The sequence below is a fragment of the Cygnus olor genome, chromosome 1 (genome assembly GCF_009769625.2).
Source record: "Cygnus olor isolate bCygOlo1 chromosome 1, bCygOlo1.pri.v2, whole genome shotgun sequence".
Lineage (NCBI taxonomy): Eukaryota > Metazoa > Chordata > Aves > Anseriformes > Anatidae > Cygnus > Cygnus olor.
The window spans coordinates 177,959,723-177,978,669 of record NC_049169.1 but is presented as its reverse complement, the minus strand read 5'-3'; the positions used below and the strand labels follow the sequence as shown (position 1 = coordinate 177,978,669).

At 38.3% G+C, this 18,947-nt stretch overlaps 1 protein-coding gene across 9 annotated transcripts in view; it reads left to right on the top strand.

Moving 5' to 3' along the window:
- ENOX1 (ecto-NOX disulfide-thiol exchanger 1) overlaps positions 1-18,947 on the top strand; it is a 365,243-nt gene that overhangs the window by 281,337 nt on the left and 64,959 nt on the right. For all 9 annotated transcript variants that reach the window (XM_040541548.1, XM_040541556.1, XM_040541497.1 and 6 more), the window contains 2 exons: positions 1,010-1,222; positions 17,449-17,555. In XM_040541548.1, coding sequence (XP_040397482.1) covers positions 1,010-1,222; positions 17,449-17,555 — 320 coding nt within the window. The remainder of the gene's footprint in view (positions 1-1,009; positions 1,223-17,448; positions 17,556-18,947) is intronic.

Genomic DNA, 18,947 nt, shown 5'->3' with positions numbered 1-18,947 from the left:
CAAGGACCAGATGAACTGTTTAAAATGATTTGTTTGGAAATTGAAGTTTTATAGAATAAAAAACCTTAAGAAAAAAAATATGAGAGAGAACTGCACAAAAAATGGTTCCACAGGAAGACACTGTTGTAATAACGTTTTCTTGCAGTTTGCTCTAAATGGGACTTAAAAAGAAATGTGTCCTCTTAGTCCTGATGAAGCCAGAAGTGCAATGGATGCTGTGTTAAGAGTCTTCTGAGGAAGCTGAGAGCACTGTCAGAGGAAATAAGATTATCTAGGAAAGAAGTGCACAAAATTTAGCCACCAGGTTTTGTTGATCTTTCTGCAGAGAAATATAACTTCAGTTACGTGAATGCTAACCAAAAAGCAGTAATCCAGGTATTTGCCTGAATTCATTTGGACTCCTTTAAGAAAAATGTTGAAAATAAAGCACAGACAAATGCAAAATACAAAATAAATACAGACACATCTTCTGTTCAAAGCAGTTCCTTGTAATGAATCAGTGCTTCAAGCAGAAGTTGTTCAGCCTAGTCATTGTTCATTAATTAAGAATGTGACGGTAGTGAAATCTGTTGACAAAAGTAGGGCTGAGCCCAAGCTCCAAGACTGAGCTTTCGGCCAAGAAGATTAACAAGGACAAATTCCATTTCTTCAGTGGTTCTTGTAACATAAAGTTCTTCTCACTCCTCTCTAAGGTCATTTCATATTGCTGAACAGCTTAAGGGAGCTGTTGCAAAAGAGAGGAGTCAGCCCATGGATGTGTGTGGGCTGCTTTTTATTGTGAGAAAGCTATTAGAATAAGCAGAAGGCAAGTCTTGAAGGAAGATTTATGGAGCTTCACATGGTAGCATTGGCTTCCTACATCTGATAGAACAAAGGACCCAAAAGTTGCCCCAAATGATACACTGTGAGCGTGATTTACAGTGATTTTAATGTGACACAGAGCAGAAAATGTGTTCTTGACAGGATATTTATGTCTGCAATTTAAAACCCAATGTTTTGATTGTTCTAGATGATAGCAAGTTTTCAGAGGCCATCACAGTGCTGCTTACCTGGATTGAGCGAGGCGAGGTGAATCGTCGCTCTGCAAACCAGTTTTATTCGATGGTGCAGTCCGCAAACAGCCACGTTCGCCGGCTCATGAATGAAAAGGCAGCTCATGAGCAAGAGATGGAGCAAGCCAAGGAGAGTTTTAAAAATGCCTTAACAGGGATCCTGACACAATGTAAGTAACTCCTTTTTGTCCAGTGGTGTTGTAGTGATGGTGGTGGTGGTGGTGGTAGTTGTTTTTTTATCATTTTATTTGTTTGTTTGGGGGTAAGTAGTTGCAACGCAGTCATATTCTACTTCATGTCCTATTTCATACTCTGTGGCAATTGGAGGAACAAGGACCATTCCTAAGAGCTTATTTCTCAAGGTGAGCAAAGTTTCAGTAGTTTTTATTTATTATTATTATTATTAATAGATGAGGACATGCTCTATGCATAATGTCTACAATTACATAGGCAAAACACTTCAGGAACGAACCAGACAGAAGCCTCCCTGCTCTGAAAAAGATCATGCTTTTGTGGAGAGAAGTGATTTTTAACCTTTGAGTTACAGCTCAGGCCAATTACAGAATAGAGGAGAATTAGGTTATATTTTTAGCCTGGGTTTAGGGAAAGGCAGTAGGATTCAGAAACGTAGGGATATATTCACAGCATACCAGGCCACCCCCACAGTCGGAGAATATGCTGTACCAGTGCTGGCATCAGGACTGCTCAGCTGATACAATGCCAGTATTAATTTGGCTGATAAACTGCCTTAAATATTTAGTGCTGGCAGCTATTTCCTTAGTACAGAAATATAATCAATGAAGTTACCTTAATGGGTTTCCCTCATAAAACAGCAATCATGAAATTTGCCTAGAAGTGTTTTTCAAAGGAAAGAGAGAGAAGAGAAGAGAAGAGAAGAGAAGAGAAGAGAAGAGAAGAGAAGAGAAGAGAAGAGAAAGAGAAGAGAAGCGAAGAAGAGAAGAGAAGAGTAAGAGAAGAGAAGAGAAGAGAAGAGAGAAGAGAAGAGAAGAGAAGAGAAGAGAAGAGAAAGAAGAGAAGAGAAGAGAAGAGAAGAGGAGAGGAGAGGAGAGAAGAGGAGAGAAAAGAGAAGAGGAGAGAAGAGGAGAGAAGAGAAGAGGAGAGAAGAGAAGAGAAGAGAAGAGAAGAGAAGAGAAGAGAAGAGAAGGGAAGAGAAGAGAGAAGAGAAGAGAAGAGAAGAGAAGAAAAAGGGCAGAGAAGAGAAGAGAAGAGAAGAGGAGAAGAGAAGAGAAGAGAAGAGAAGGGAAGGGAAGAGAAAAGAGAAGAAAAGAGAAGAGAAGAGAAGAGAAGAGAAGTGAAGAGAAGAGAAGAGAAGAGAAGAGAAGAGAAGAGAAGAGAAGAGAAGAGAAGAGAAGAGAAGAGAAGAGAAGAGAAGAGAAGAGAAGAGAAGAGAAGAGAAGAAAATTCATTGTAGCTAGTTTTAACATGTCTATATAATATCTTTGGGCCCATCTACTTCATCTAACCCCCAAATTGTGAAATAATGTCATGCTCAAGCAAGAAGCTTTATGATACTCAGAAACATGGAGCATGGAACTAGCTTTAATATGCAAGTTAAAAACAAAAACTGGGACAATTTAACAGATGGTGGGCAATGCAGTTGTTGCATTGCAATTTCTGAATCACACCCCTAATCTTTACATAAAATCTTGAACCCTAAAGGCTCTTCTGCACTATTTTTCTGGCCCAGAAGTGCCTGAAAGCTTCCTGCATAGCTGATGGAGAGCTCAGCACCTCAGAAGACCAATTCAGCCCTAGGAAAACTGTCCTTCTAATTTAAGAGTTTAGACACCTGAACTTAGTAAGAAAGAATCTGGGCCAAAAGCATTTGGCTTCTGAGGACATATGTTCAGTGAGTAAATTTTAAAAGTCAGCTAATTCCTCTGGTAATTTGTTAGGCAATATCATCTCCTGTCTCAGCAACTAAAAGACAGTGTGAGGAGCAGAGACACGGGCACCACGCATGCTGTTCAATTTTTGTATGCAACAGCCAGCCCCAGTATTCAGAAATACCTTCTTCAGCTGCATTAAAAAAAAAAAAAAAATCCCCCATTGTCAGCAGGCTGAACTTTAGTTAAATCTGTCTAAATTAGCCCGTTTGTCACCAACTGTTGTGGAACATCTGTCACTTGGAAATAGAGATCCCTGTAGTTTCAGGTGGAAACTAGCAGTTTGGCTATCTGGTTTGTTCCTGTAATGTGCTGAATGTTGAACTTACAGAAATGACAATAGGTCTGGCTTCAAAACATGAGTCTCAGAGTGATAAAGTCACAACAATGGCCTGGAAGAAGAGAGTTTCTGGCACGTCTGGCCATTGAGGACAAGGTCAGCAAAAACACAGGCTCAGGGAAAGGTGTTACACGCTGTGGATTTTATAAGAACAAATTTTATGAGCTTTCCAGATGCTCCACATTGGTTATTTTATAAACATCATAAACATTGGCCATTATTAGCATTAATGTCTTATTAAAATTCTCTGCAAACTTGCTATGAACAGATGGATGATGTTTTGCTTTACACGTGTATATGCCTAAGATTACTAAACATGGAGAATGTGAAATGAGCTTCCCCTTTTCAAGAATTTTCTTGTATTTGAGCTGATCCAAGGAATGTTTTATGCCTCCTCTTCCATTGTTTTCTCACAGCCCTATCTAATGAACTACAATATGTCAATTTATGAAGAAGAATCTGAAAATACTAGGTGTCCAAAATAAGAATGTGGTCTATTAAATACTGCAGAGTGACAAAAAGCACTTCTGCTGTTCTGCAGTAAGGATCCAAAAGTCCAGTGTAATGCTGCAGCTCTGTGTCCATTTGACATAGATATTACAATATTTTTAAAATACTATATGTCGCTCCTCTGTTGTGATCTGTGTCAGATGTCCTAGTCTGAGCTGACCACTCTGGGCCTTCTTTGCAGTGAGCATAGAAAAATAAGCATTTCCAGAGGATAAGTCAACAGACCCACCTTGTAGTGCTCTTCCAGCAAGATGAATCATCCCTTGGAGATGCCGTTTTTTTTTTCTCTGCTGCCCATAGAGGACTCTTAGAGGGCCTAGCTCAGAACCAGATGTCCAACTTTCACATGCATAGTCTGGGGTCAATTAATCCCACTTACTGTGTTCAATCTTAACGCAGAAGGACATTGCATAAGGGAAGAACTTGGAGTTAGGTAAAAATGCCAGCGTTGTAGCAGTAAATAGTATGGGGAGTGAAGAATAGATAAGTTAAGCAAATGGGCTTGAAGTGCACTCACCTGGAACACATATGCCGTCTATGTGGGTCTCAGTATAAAATACTTTCTTATTAATGAGGATTAGTGTGGCCAGAACATTTCAGCTTATTGGCCCAGACACTAAAGAAGTACAGGTATTGAAATTCCTGCTACCTATTTCTGCCTGCAGGTATTAGAAGATTACCAAGCGGATTACCCCTAAAAAATCGGGTCAAGTGTTCAGGACATGAATTAATTACCTAACCAAGATACTTGTGCCAGGATAATCAGCAAAATAAAGTATAATACTGCTGTCACACCATCAACTTACAGCCCCTGATTTAAGTTCTACAGGGATTCTTAGCCTCCTTATGGTGTTTCTTCAGTTATTTAAAGGATAACGAGAGAAAAATGTCCATTTTCTACTTTTTATTAAGTTAGTTAGTTTTCCTAGATTTGAATCTATGGTTAAAATATGGACCGTTCCATCTTTGTGGTTTGATTTCTAAATTTTTTTCACTTTACTTGCACAGCACCGTTACATGTGACACTGCTCCCTGCCTTTCCATGCATCTCCTTTTAATTTCCTCCCAAACCACCTTTTCAGCCTAAGGATTATGCATGTTGATCCTCGTGTTTAAGGAAAATGGAAGCCCTGGAAACATCTGTGTTTTTTAGACTACAGCAAAGGTGCAATTCTCTCCTTTGACTTTCTCATCCCTACACAGTAAATTTCATCTGCTTCTTATCGAGGTTTCAAACTACTTTGTGCAGTGTCCCTAGACATTTTCAAAAGTACCTATAGGTGAATGAAGAGCTAAAATCCCATATTCAAATATAAACTTGTTATCTCAAGGGCCAGACTTACAGCGGGATGGAAGTACCCTCAAACGCAGATAGATAGACACACAGCATAATTAACAGAAGTGCCCCATGGTTGGGTACTGAGCATGTTATTACATTCAGTTGGTCTTTTTTGTCAACCTTACTAATGGATGTATCTTGAAGGGGCATAGACATCAAGTTCATATCAGGGGCTATGAATCAGTCTCTCATGTGCTATGGGGGAACAGTGGGAGGGTGTTTTTTGTCCAAGAGCCTTATGGACAGATTACTTCCTTGACACATGGTAGCTTTCACTTCCATTCTGTCCATGGCCTTCAGCAAATTTCAGTGCCTAATGCCTGGAACGATCTTTTGGGCAGATATCTTTAAACACCCTGAATGCTAGGGAAGGAACTGAACCTAAGCCTCCCTCCTTCCAAGAGCATGCTAAATGGTGAGGTCAGATGCTCTGAAAGGGAGTGTTGATCTCCCATAGGGTGTTTGGCAGAAGGCTTTCAGGCACCTCATCCAGAACAATCCCAGCTGGAGGAAGTTGTCTCCCTGTTTCCTATTACACGGCAAAATGAGAACGTCTATGGCAAATCTCCATCCAGGGGATCTATGTGCATAGACTATCAGCTAGTTACAGCAGTGACCTTATATGTCCTCCCAAGTGTGAAGCCCTTCCCCTGTACATTGTAGAAAGCCTGAGCTTTAACCCACCACAGTTAATTACAGATAATCACTAGAGACTTACAACCTGTGTAAAAAGCCTGAAGGTGTGGATAGACACAGGTTTATCCTAGAGGGCAAGTTGGAGTAGAAACCTGCAGTCATTTATTCCACTGTAACTAATGACAGAAATGTCCTTACCTCATGGTGGACATGAAGTTACTCAAAAGGGAAGCCACTCCCCAGCAACCTTGAGATCCCTCTGTGCGTTGATTGGCATTAAGGAGAAGAGAGGTGCTTGCAGGTTCTCACCCTACTTGACAAGCAGTAGTTAGTTCATTGGCTCTCAGTAAGCAATTTTTAAAACTAGGATGTAGACCTCTAAATCACTTAGACCTATCTAAAAATGGCCATCCTATATTTTATTCACAATGGGTAAGTGACAACCTTACTGTTGGCATTAGGCAAGCCAGTGGCAATCCAAGGTAGCAGTTCCCAGCACTCAAACTGGGCCAGTAGGCCATCCTGGTATTTCCAGGGGACCTCATGGACAAGCTACATGCTGACACCTTTTTTTTTCCATTTCAGCTACTAAATATCGTGTCATCACAATAAGCAGTAAAAGCAGAGCTGTTACAAAGTTTAGTACATTTTATAAGTGACAGGATGCAATCTTCACTAGAACTGACAGAGTATTTGTACTGAAAATAGATTTTGCCACTAGCAGAAACCAAAATGTCAGTATCTTTTTCTTGGTACAGCTCTAACTCTGATCACGGATTAAAACCTTGTAGTTTGGGGAAGCTTAAGTAGTCTTAAAATATGAGAATTCGTATCTATGGTTAAAAATGACATTATTAATTCTTTTTTTTAAAAAAGAAAAGACACAGCATCTAAGTGATTCCCTACTTTTTCCTGGACAGCAAGCTGGCTTCTGAGAAGGTCAGAAAAAACACAGCAATTTTCATTATGTCACCAGTGCACCTTTGTCACAAAAGCCATGGTGATGGCAGAGAAAACAAACAAACAAACAAACAAACATGCAAAAGTGTGTATGAGTGGTATCCCAGCTTTGCAAGGAGTTTTGATCAGAGTGATGTGCTGTGGTTCTCTGAATCTAACAGCTCCTGTGTAGGTGTACTCCTGCACTGGTAGGGGTGAGGAAGGGTGTGGGGAAGCATCCAGGGCAACTGGAGTATAGACAACAAGTAAGCAAGTACACAACATCATCATCAAGAAATTCATGACAACTCTATGTGCCATCGTCTACTTTTATTTTTTGAAAATGATCTTAAGATCTGAACTGTGTAGTCCAAATCCATTCTTCTTGTATATATTCTTTCTATCTTGCTACTGAGAAAAAATAGTTTTCACTCCACAGTTCAATATCTGGGTGCCTGTCACTTCTTTCTGATGCCAGCAAGCCTGTTTGCTTTCTTGTGCTCTTGGATAGTATCTAAAATGTACCTGAAAGAGAGATACACATCTCTCAAGAAGTCCTGGAACCAAAGAAACCTCAAACTGGGAAATTATGCAATTTATCAACTTAACTTGTTGCTGAGCATCCTTAGCACTTTTATTCATGATACAGGATCTGAGGCTAAATACACCTTTGAGTTTACTCAGTAGGGCTATTCATGAAGAAGAATAAAAGCTCTGGGGAGAAAACTCTGTTTTTGCCCCCTTGGAAAGATCAGGATTGTCACCTCGAGTTTCCTTTCTCTCCCTGCTGAAGGACCTTAGTGGCATATTGCAGTTCTCTGACCTTTTATCAAATGGCAGAGATGTATCCAACACGTTTCCATCTCTTCTTGCCCCCCCAAAATTGAAGAGAAATAATTCTGAAGGGAAGTGTATTCTAAACAGACTGAATAAAATTATCCTTTCTTCTGGATTGTTCATTTTCATTCTCTGATCTCTCTAGATATGACTTAATCTGCTTTAACATTATCAGTGCTTTCACAGACAGAATCTGAATTTTAACACACACACACACACACACACACACACACAAAAGGAAAGAAAATGTTAAAAATCCTTTTTGAGCTTTCTTCAAAAATGGACTGGAATAAGTTTTGTTTTTCTCGTTATAGTTTTACTTCAAAAGTTCCACTATTACTTTAAAAGAGTTAGGGTTTTCATTGATACATTGGTGATTACTAAAATCACCATTTTACTGGATTTGCCTCAAATACCATACTGCAGTCTTTTTTCCCAATAATCCTTCAACTTTTTAGCATATCCTCATAGCACTATAAATGCAGCTGGCTTCATTACTGGGGTGCTAGTTAAAATTCTTTTAGAGGTCAGACTTTTTATATGCATTCATGCTTTCTGAGTATTCTTTCAATTGCTCTGCATTAATAACAACTTTTAAAAGGATTTTCCTGCTCTTTAGTTGTCCGGTCTTACAGTCTTTCTTTCTTTTGCCAGTGACTAATTCAAAAATAGGAGCTTACTTTATGTGCAATTTTTAGGTCATCATTAAGCTCTTTGTGATAGAGATTGAGTCATATAATGTGTTTTTACAGTGCAGCCCAGATCTCAGTTGGTGTCGTAGAGTACCACTATAATACAAAAAAAAACATTAATCATTCACGTCATTAGTTGCCACTATTGCTTTCTACCTTGATGTATTTCTAAGAAAAAAAAAATACAAAATAACATCCACAATCCATCCAGTCCCTTTTGATTAGCTCATTTAGTAGGCATGCTGTTTGCTTTCTTCTATACTGATAATTTGTCCAGTAAAGCTCAGCTGGGTATCTCTATTCTTCTTTACTTGTCCTCCCATTTCCCATCTCATGTACACATGTTCTGAAAAGCATATCTATCCTGGATGCATCTGCCGTGGTAGAGAATACAGATGAAAGACTCCATTTCTATTTTGTTTCGCATTCTTATAATTCCTCCCTGTTTTCTGGCAGTATAAGCCTTTGTGGTTGCAACCTGTAGTGTTACAGATAGCTTCTTCCTTTGTACTTCATATTCTTTGGATTGCTTTGTTCCTTCCATTGTCTGTAGCTTTCACTCCACCTGAAGTCAATAGGAATCTTGGTATCGATTTAAGTGTGGCCAGAATTTCAGCAGAAGCTCTTGTCCTGTTATTTTTAAGACTTTTCTTTTCTTTATGTAGGCCATTAAATATACATGGTGCTTTACAGCAGAATAAAAGAACTCTCTCCCAAGAGATTTCTGTCTAAGACCCCATTTTCACAATTCATCCCACTCACCTGAATCCTGCAGGATCTCCTAGGTTATGTAGCAAGGTTCAAAGAAAAGAGGCATGTGCTCGAATCACATGGAAATATGTGCTTGTGCTTAAGCTGCCTTGCTGAGCAGGGATAGAGGGAAGGGCCTGATGAGAGGTGACCTGTAAAAGTCATGTGGAAATGAAAGACAAGAGATGAGAATAAGGCAAGGACAGAAAGACGGAGGTTTCACCCAAGAGGTTTTCTGAATTGCCACATACTTTGTGGCCTACACATCTAAAACTGCTCAGGCTGCTTCTAAGTGAATGAATAAACCTGGTAAATATGAATATGAATATGAATAACCTTATGCAACTATAGTCGGTTGTAGTGTTTACTCCGTTCAGTAGGCTCGACACTTGCTTCATATCAAATCATTGGATTTGTCCCAAATGGTGTAGTTCATGGTGATGACAGAGATGTTATGGGGGCAGAAAAAGGTGGGAGTCTGGGAAATGGACAGAATAAGTGGGAGGGGAAGATGGAGTCATGCAACAAGAGGGAGCAAAAATCCATGAGTAAGAAGAAAGGAGGCAATAAACAAAAAGATAAGGGGACAATTCATGGTGGGCCAGGAAACATAAGGTATGGCAGCAAATGGAGAAGTAAATGTTCCCACAAAAACATGTCTGAGACAACTTTTTTTTTCTTTTCTGTTTTGCTTGCTTTCTTCAGCAAAAGAAAACATATATGTCTAAAACAAATATAGCCTTCCTGATATCCAAGGAACATCCTAAGCTGCAAGATCCCTGGCCAATTATCACTTAGAGAGAGTTGCCTCACTTAGTGGGACCTGCCAGGCTCAATCATCATCTCAGTTCTTCACCATTTTCAGTTCTTCATCTCAGGGTCCCTTTGAGTTCTTTGTTTTTGTTTTGGGTTTCTTTCCGTTTTAGTTCATTTGTTTTTCTTTTTCTTTTCCTTTTTTTTTTTTTTGCGGGGGGGGGGGGGGGGGGGGGAGGTGGAGGTTACCAAAATAGCTGTTCCCACTCTTGCTATTTTTAAAACTGAGAACTGAAAGTAAGGTTCACCAAACAATAAATAACAATAAGAACAGCTAATTAAATGCAGCGCATTGGGGCTGGTTTATAATCTTGTCAAACTGATGAAGAGAGTGACATTCACTTAATCTTCCTTCGAGTTAGTGAGCTTTTCTGTTGTTGATTTTGTTCTTGTTGATGGTAGTGGTGTTTTGGTTTGATTTGCTTTGTTTTTTGCTTTTGTTTTCTGGATGTCAAGATAAGGTCCATAAAATGTTATGTAATATAAGATGGTGGCATTAAAAGAGCAGGTACAGTACATTTGTACCTGCCCTACTGGGTTGTGCTGCCATGATGTCAGGTTCTTGTTTGTTGAGAAATGACATGGAGGTGAAGTGGTCTTGTTGAGTCCAAGTGATTTATCACATGGCACAGTGCCAGCACTTGCTGTTACACCAAGCTGTCAGTTTCTTTGTTGTAAATTAAACCACGTTTCACAATCTAAAAGATTTTCAAAGCTTATTTTGTAGACAGATTTTCTAGCAATACCTTGCAGGGCAAACTGTGCTATATTTAATCAGTGTGTATTTTTATTTCCAAGTATAACAAGGTATATTCTCCCATTTCTAGAACCATTAATTGTTGATATTCATACCTCAGGCAAGTAGCAGTGCAATTTTCATTATAAATCCTGCAAATGGGGATTTTCAGTATCCCCATAATGCCCCTTCTTTCCCTTTTCTTCACTGTTTCTTGGCTGAAAAAAAGAAGAAGGGAAAAGAACAGCTGCTAACACTGAGGTTGGATCTTTTTACAAGGCAAAGAATTATCACTTGTGCTGTGGAACAAGCATTTGGGGGATTGTCCTTCATCTAAGTGAGAAAATCTGCTTATTATATTATGAAAAGTGATTTCTTCCTGCATCACTCCAGTGTAGACCACTGATGCCCACTCAGCCTCTTAATAACCCCCAACAACGTGTTGACTAATACTAGTCTGAGTCAGATGGATGAGCAAAGGGAATGGGGACAGCAAAATACACAGAGGTTGATTCTTTTATTTTATCTAATTTATGTTAGGTGTATGTGTATGTGTAGGCTAAAGCTAAATAGGTAGATATACATAATGTTATGTACTTACAACTCTTAGTACTCACAATTTTTTAGAGCCTTTTAAACAATGAGGTATATCAGCAGAGAGGGGCACTGACAGCTTTCTGTGTGAGAAGCACAGCAGTGTTCACGTAGCAAATAGGAGAGCAAAATCCATGAAGCTAGGAGAGCACCATGACGTGGGACGCTGTCATCAACCCACGTACACCTCCTCCTGGTCTCCAGGAAAGAGAAATCTAGAAACAATATAGTAACTCAGGAAGAGAAAACTTAGACTGTTTCTCATTCTTTCTAGTGTTCAGGTAGGTGACATAGGGTAGACAGAATACAAAAACATCCTTCTGCCTCTGGTAAGCATTTTCCCGCACAATTTCCATACAGTTTTGGGTTTTGTGCTGGCAAAGTAGTTTCCCTGAAAGTACCTTTTTGTGGAGAAGAGGGTTTGCTGCTCTGGGGAAACTCAGCACATTGTGCCAGTTAGCCTCAGTGAATGAGAACAGTCCCTGAGAGGTTTTGATCGTTCGTACAGATGTTGGCAGTAGCACAAGTGAAGGGATGGCAGCTTTGCAAACTCACTCCCCGCAGAGCAGAACAATCTGAGAGGTAAATCACTGGAGGCACCGTTCCCTTGGCCTGTCCCAAAAGGTAGAAATTAGAGATAAAATAGAGAAGCCCTGTGGTTTTCTCCTTTACCATGCCCTGTCTTAAGACTAGGCTATGTTTTAAGGAACCTACACCCACACAGACAGCAAGGAGACCAAACAATAGCCTGCTATTTTCTTATGGAGTTGCAGCCTTCTTTTTGATGCACTTTCAACTTTTTCTGCTTGTTTTGCTTTTTGTTTTGTTTTGTTCAAAAAAAGGAAAGCAAACCGGGCTGGCATTTAATTGTGGAAGATAAGTGATTTTGCATTGCTTTTAAAATCTCTGCCTTCGTTATAAAAACCTACAATGACATTTGCTTAACTATCCAGCTGATGACCATTGGTTCATTTTAATTTAGGCTCCAATCCTTGCACTATGTGCAGTCCTTTCCAGGGTGACATTTCCAGCTTTGATGGTTCCCTCCTCTGCCAGTCAGAGTCGGTCATATCTGTTCCTCCCCCTGTGGCATGTGAATTGGATAGAAGGGAGGGGCTGCAGTCTTTCAGCTGTAAATATGTGGGAAAAAAAATCTTTTCTGAAAGTAAGCAATATCATAACCAAGAGGCTGAGGGTTTGGCCCACAATAATTAAAAAATATTTCTTTCATTAATCTGCAATCTATCTACAATTTCTCTTGTTGATATATATCATTTGCCTACGTGCACTTTTAGCTTTGGACTTTATGCTAAGGTCTGTTCAGCATTTTACCAAATGCCTTTCAGGACTGTTGCCAGAAATATGCTTTTTTTTTTCTATCCAAAATTGACCTGGAGACTCTAATTCATTCACTTATAGCATCTAGCCTTGACTACTGTAATTCCTTGGTTTGCTGGGCTTGGAGCCAAATCGATTGGCAGACTCCTACTTATTCAGAATTCAGCATCGAGGCTTCTGACCGAAAGCATGCCAACTCTATATCCTCCCTGTGCTGCGAATCTGTATTTGAAAAGCATGTTATACATTTACTATAACAGTTTCCTTTACACTGTAATTTTATGGGTGGGATTTTTCTTTTATCCTGCGTGTCAACTGTTGTGCTCTTACAGATTTTTTTCTGAGCTAAATTGCCATATATTCAACTCTCACACTTACATTAATTTAGTGCAAAGCCCTTTTCATCCTGTATCCTAAATTGGTGGAATTTTGAGTGAAATTCTATATGAAATCTGATTATTTTATCTGTCAGTGAAGACCTTTTGTTTTTATTTTAACATGTTGTGTTTCAGTTTCTATTTTGCTTCATTTTTATTGTGGTGTCATAAAGGATTTGGTTGTTGATGTTGTTTATTATTCCACAAAAGAAATTAAAAATGATCGTGCATACATGGCAGCTGATAACACAATTGGCAAAGGAAAAATTGGTTACCTCTTGTCTCCTGAACACAAGGAAGAATTTCAGCCTTCACTAAATTGTATTTAAAATAGCCTGCTTGATAAATGTAAGGGAGAGTAAAACTGTTCTCTCTGCCCCTTAGTCTGCAGATATGGCTATATGTTGGTTCTCATTTATTTCTCTTCTTCTCCAGTAGTATCATTTTCAAATAACCTGTATCAAATTGTCTCTTCCCACGGAGATATTCTAGTTTTCCCTTTAATCCAATCTTCCATGAAAATCCTACTGGCATAATTTAAGGGATTCTTGTTGGCGTTGCTTCTAGTTTTTCTGGTTGTTTTTACATTTACACTTGATAACAATACTCTATTCCGGTGGCATGTTTTATGGCAATAAAAACTGAGATTTAAACTTACATTTAATATGCTTATACCTCTAATGAAGTGTTTTCTAGTTACACTACAGTTGTTAAACATTGAAACTTTCATATCATTCTAGGCTTAGATGTTTGGGTCTTTTTCATTATTTATAAATCAGCAGAAAAACAATTACATAAATTCCTTTGTCTGAAACATGCCACATAAATTACCAGCCACAGAATAAGTCATTAGGAAAGATGCAATTATTTATACACTGTAAGTTATATTCATAGGAAAAAAACAATGACATGGCATGGACCCTTCCAGAACAATGTGTTTTTTTGAAACCTAATTTAGTAAGGAAACAGCTTTGCATATGGTCAATGAAAATTTGATATAGCATGGAACTTACCAGCAGATGTTTGACAATGAATATTTCATGCTACTTAATAATTCTACTTACTAGTCACAGTTGATAGTGCAGTGCATCCTAGATCTCAAGGTGCCTTAGAGAGATAGGCACGACCTATTATTTCATTTTGGAAATTTCCTTCTGGAGGTCAGGCAACAGTCTGAAAATCATGCTCAGCGGCTAGACTGGGAACAACTGTTTCACTCAGATTCTGCAGATACCAGCCCCAAATGTGGGGCCTCTCTTTGGCCAAATCTTACACAGGCATGGAAGAAAAATGAGTTAACTGGAGAGCTTCTCAGATAACATAAGCTCTCCCAGCTTCCCCTTTTGGGCTCATACTGCCGGTGTACTTATCCATACAAAGTTGTTCCTGATGAGGGATAGGTACATCAAGTCTTGTCTACCAATTAGCCGAAGCACAGGAGTTATTCCATATTTGGGCTTTCAGGTTGTCTGTGAGAGAACAAATGAATCTCAATACAATGTAAATTAACTTACAAACAACCTAATTAACCTAACCTGTGAACTTGCAGAATGCGTGTATGCTAGGTTGGCAGCTCATAAAACAGTAATGTGGGATTTTGGTACAGTACAAGGAGACATGAAACTGCTTTCCTGTACTGTCAAACCATGGTCTAGCAATGGTCTTGACTGCTCTTTAGCTCTAATGTCATGCTTGGAGACCTTTTAGGTTGGCCATTCCTAACTGCTGTTTGTAACACTTCATAACCTAAGATGTTGTTTATATTTAAATTGCTGTATGCGTGTTGATAATTTCTTAGAATACATAGCAGTGGACACTGGTTTTTGACATATATGATTTTTTTCTTTTTCCTTAAGGCCTAAGAGGTCTTTTCCCTTGAGGCTCAGGAGTCAAGACTTGTGTCAGCCTGAGGACTCTTGACTGAGCTCAGGGTATGACTTTGCTTTCACACACATCCTTTCAGAAGTGAAGCAAATTGAGCACAATATGCACTAATGTGTGAGAAAATGGGAAGAGCAACTCAACCTAACTGTAGGCATAAAGAACTTTCTAAATCTAAGTTACTGTTAACTAACATGAATTACAATGGGCATTTAATATTCTCCCCTATGGTTGCCTTATTATCCTTTGCTGTCTGTTGGACAATATTTCTTTACACTCCTTGATTTTTAGCATGTCTAGATGTCTAGTATTCACAGTATTCTACTTCCTTTTTTTTTTTTTTTTTTTTAAATACTTGACAGTTATGTAAGTGAGGGAGATTCTTTTTCTGCTTTTCATTTTGTTTAGTGCCGTTATGCCCAAAAAACTCTTCGACATCTTCCTATCTTGTGTTTTCACTGAGGATAGTTTCTGAAATGATCAGATAATGACTTTTGATATATCTTAGCACCTGTTCACAGAATGGAAATTAAACACTTCAAAGTTCAAATGTTTTTCAAAATTCAGATGCTCTTATTAATGTCCATTAGTAGAAAATGGAAAACCAGCTCTTTCTCATATCTTTGTGATTCTTTGTGAATCTTTTCTACTTGAATTTCCACTTGCAAACTAAAAACAGGTTGTTAATTAAGCACAATTTTCTGAGCACCTGGGTCATCAACACAATGATAATAATTAAATTCTAGACTGAGTTTCTATACACATAATAATACAGTGTTTTAGCATTTTCATTCTTTTCAAATTAATTGAATAAATATACACCTCATAACTTCCTTGATACATCCCCCCTTCATTCCAAGAAAGTTCTAATATGCAGAAATTATAGTATCTCCAATTAAAACCTGAATGAATCACAAATGGATCAGATCATCACAGTACTTTTGAGTCAACTTCTTTAGTATAAACAACATATAAGATTTAATTTTGAAAGAAGACATTTATTTTTCTTAGAAGTTAATTAAGTAATCATGATGGTTGCAAACAAAATATTCCATATACAGAATCATAGAATCATTTAGGTTGGAAAAGACTCTGAAGATCATCAAGTCCAACCATCATCCTAACACTACCAAGTCGACCACTAAACCATGTCCCTAAGTGCCACATCCACACATCTCTTAAGTATCTCCAGGGATGGTGACTTCACCACTTCCCTGGGCAGCTTGTTCCAATGCTTAACCACCCTTTCCATGAAGAAAATCTTCCTAATACCCAATCTATACTTCGCCTGGTGCAAGTTGAGACCATTTCTTCACGTTCTATCACTTGTCACCTGAGAAAAGGAGATAACTCCCACCTCAATGCAGCCTCCTGAGTCTGTAAGTAGCTTGCAAAAGTAGTAAAAAAGAGAATAAAAGTGTTCCTATTCGATTTGAATGAGGTTATTTTTCAGATCTAAAGGTGAAAAATCTACAAGTGACTTACTAGGTGACCTCACCATTTTAAGGAAGATATATAGCAAGATCCTTCACATATGTGACTAGAGAAGAGAAAGAGAGAAGCTCTCAAGCAACTCAATGAGAGGCCAGATCAGAGGTCCTTACAGCACTTCTACTGCCTTCTCCTTCAGTGAAGAAAGGAAGAAGAAGGTGATGAAAGCACAGCTTTGCAAAACATTGAACATTATTTCGGCCCAAGAATCTAAAGAGGTCAATATCCAAGAAGCTTGTCATAGACTTGAAGCTTTTTAGAGTTTCACTTCATAGGTCAGCACAGCTGCTCACTCAGGAGCGCAGCCCAGGTCATTTGTAAAAATCTGGCTTTCATAATGGTCTTGTAGTCAACAGTGCCAGGATGAAAGCAACTTACATCTTGGCCCAATCATTTGTAGCGGGGTCACTGCTGTGGAAGGACAATATTGCTTGTAACTAGAATGAAGAGAAGGGAAATAGGGTCGGGAGAAAAGGTTCTGGTTTAGGATGAACAAATAGTTAAAAACTTAAGGATCTTAATTTCCCCAGATAATTGTCCTAAACAATGATGTCTGGCTTCAGAATGAATTCATTAGAGTTGAATGAGGGAAGCTCATTTCACATCTCTTCCTCGCACAAAAATGTAACTGTTCATATACATAAAAATACATAGGCCATGGACACAGGACAAAATGATCTGCAACAGGTGAGCTTCTATATATTAAATAAAGGAGGAGAAGCAGCTGCAGTTACATTGTGCAGCATTTAAATATGGTTTAGTGTCTCCTATTTGCTGGCAATTTCCCCCTGTTAGTTACCTACTCTTGCAAGCAGAACCTGCTTTTCTTTCGTGCTTTAGTTTGTTCAGTCAGCTCATCTGTACACAGCTGCCGCAGCGGAACACGTCAGGTTTATGCCTTGAGTGTCATGCCTATACCACAAACACAAGGGCACATGGCTGCACAGAAGGTTATAGCAGGCATCACTGGGAAGCAGCTGCATGCATGTTCTTTGGTACGTAGTTATATGTAGACTGAAGTTATGGAGACAGACTTGAAGGCAGACATCTCCAACATTGATAAAATGTAAGTACAAAAGACACATAATTGGATGGATATTGATGATGTTGTTTCAGTAATGACATCATCCATAGACTCCTAGTGTCTTTGCTTTGCTTCTCTATAGTGATCACAACATAAATTGCTTGTCTTGTTTGACTTCCTTGTTCACCAAAGTTGAGCAGATTGTCGCCGTTTTCAACGCTTCTACCAGACAAAAAGCTTGGGACCATTTCTCGAAAGCCCAGCGAAAGAACATAGACATTTGGCGAAAGCATTCTGAGGTTGGTGATTTTATTATTACTTTCTATCCATCATCTCACAGCTGGATTGACACAGAATGAGTGTGATTTTAGCTGGACATAGAGTATTCAACAATATTTACGGCTACCATTTTAGCTGTTAATCAACTGGCCATTATACAAGCTCATCTCCATTATGAATTGCTCCCATTGCTCTCATTATGATAATAGTCATTAAATAACACTAAGATAGAGAGCAGTGTGTTTTTATTTTTCATGCAAGATTTGGGAAATCGTTGGAGGAATATGTTTACTATATAAAATAATGAACTGAAGTAGTGAAATTAGTAGCACTATTTTCAACTAAGGATAGAATTAAGAATTATTTAAGAAAAACATCTTTGTAGGAGTCATCATGACCTGGTTCTAAAAGAAGGATTCTATGGCACAAATTTTTTTCTGGTTGTACCATCATATGGTCATTGTAAGATATTTTGCCTGAAAATAAAATAAGAGAATTTCTTTCCTAAATAATGACTTAAGCATACTCAGTCCAGAATTATGGCATACTTCTTCCCATTTGTTTTATGTTTGTCTTTAAAAAAAATAGAAAAATAAATAAATCATTTGCATTGATTCTAAGTATATTGCTTGCAAAGAAAAGAGTATAAATGTAGTCATAATACCACAAGGATTAGCATACATGTGTGACTGTCATAAGCATGAGCAGAGGAAATAGGATTCTAACTCTCTTTGCTGCAAGTGGCAGCAGAGGAAGTGATAGACCTCATCTTGTGTTTTGGTCATCCAGCTTTGGTTTTTAATTCAGTATATACGCTATGAGCCTGTATGTTAAAAAGTAAGTACCACTGTCTTTGTTTTCTCTCTCTCGTCTTCCTTTTTTTTTTTTTAATTATTTTTTTTTATTATGGGCAACTTACATACACTTGGCTTACCTTCATGTAGTACAGTATGTTGATTGTTAGTGTGAAGGTCCTTTAAATGATTTTTCTCTGTCTCAAAATAAAAACTTTAGAAGGTAAGGTGCACTTATTTAATTATTTTGTAGTACACTTGTAAAATAAGTGTTGTACACTTAGTTTGAGAAACACTAAAGTGCTGTGATATAAATCATTTGGATAACATTTTAAGTGCCCATTAACTAATGCTAAATTACAGTTGAATACCAATGGCACTAAATGTAACATCCACATGAATACCAAATGAATTCTTTATTATCAGTGCTATTATGGTGAATACCAAATGACTTCACAATAATGGGACACTTAAAATAAAATGTTAGCATAATTTATTGCTACAAACTGTATTTTGCATTTTGTTCACAAATATTTCATAAAAGTAGTGGATAAAGCCTGAGTTTAATTCAAAATTGAGAAGTTGGGGTTTGATATTTGTCTTATCACTCAGCAAGTT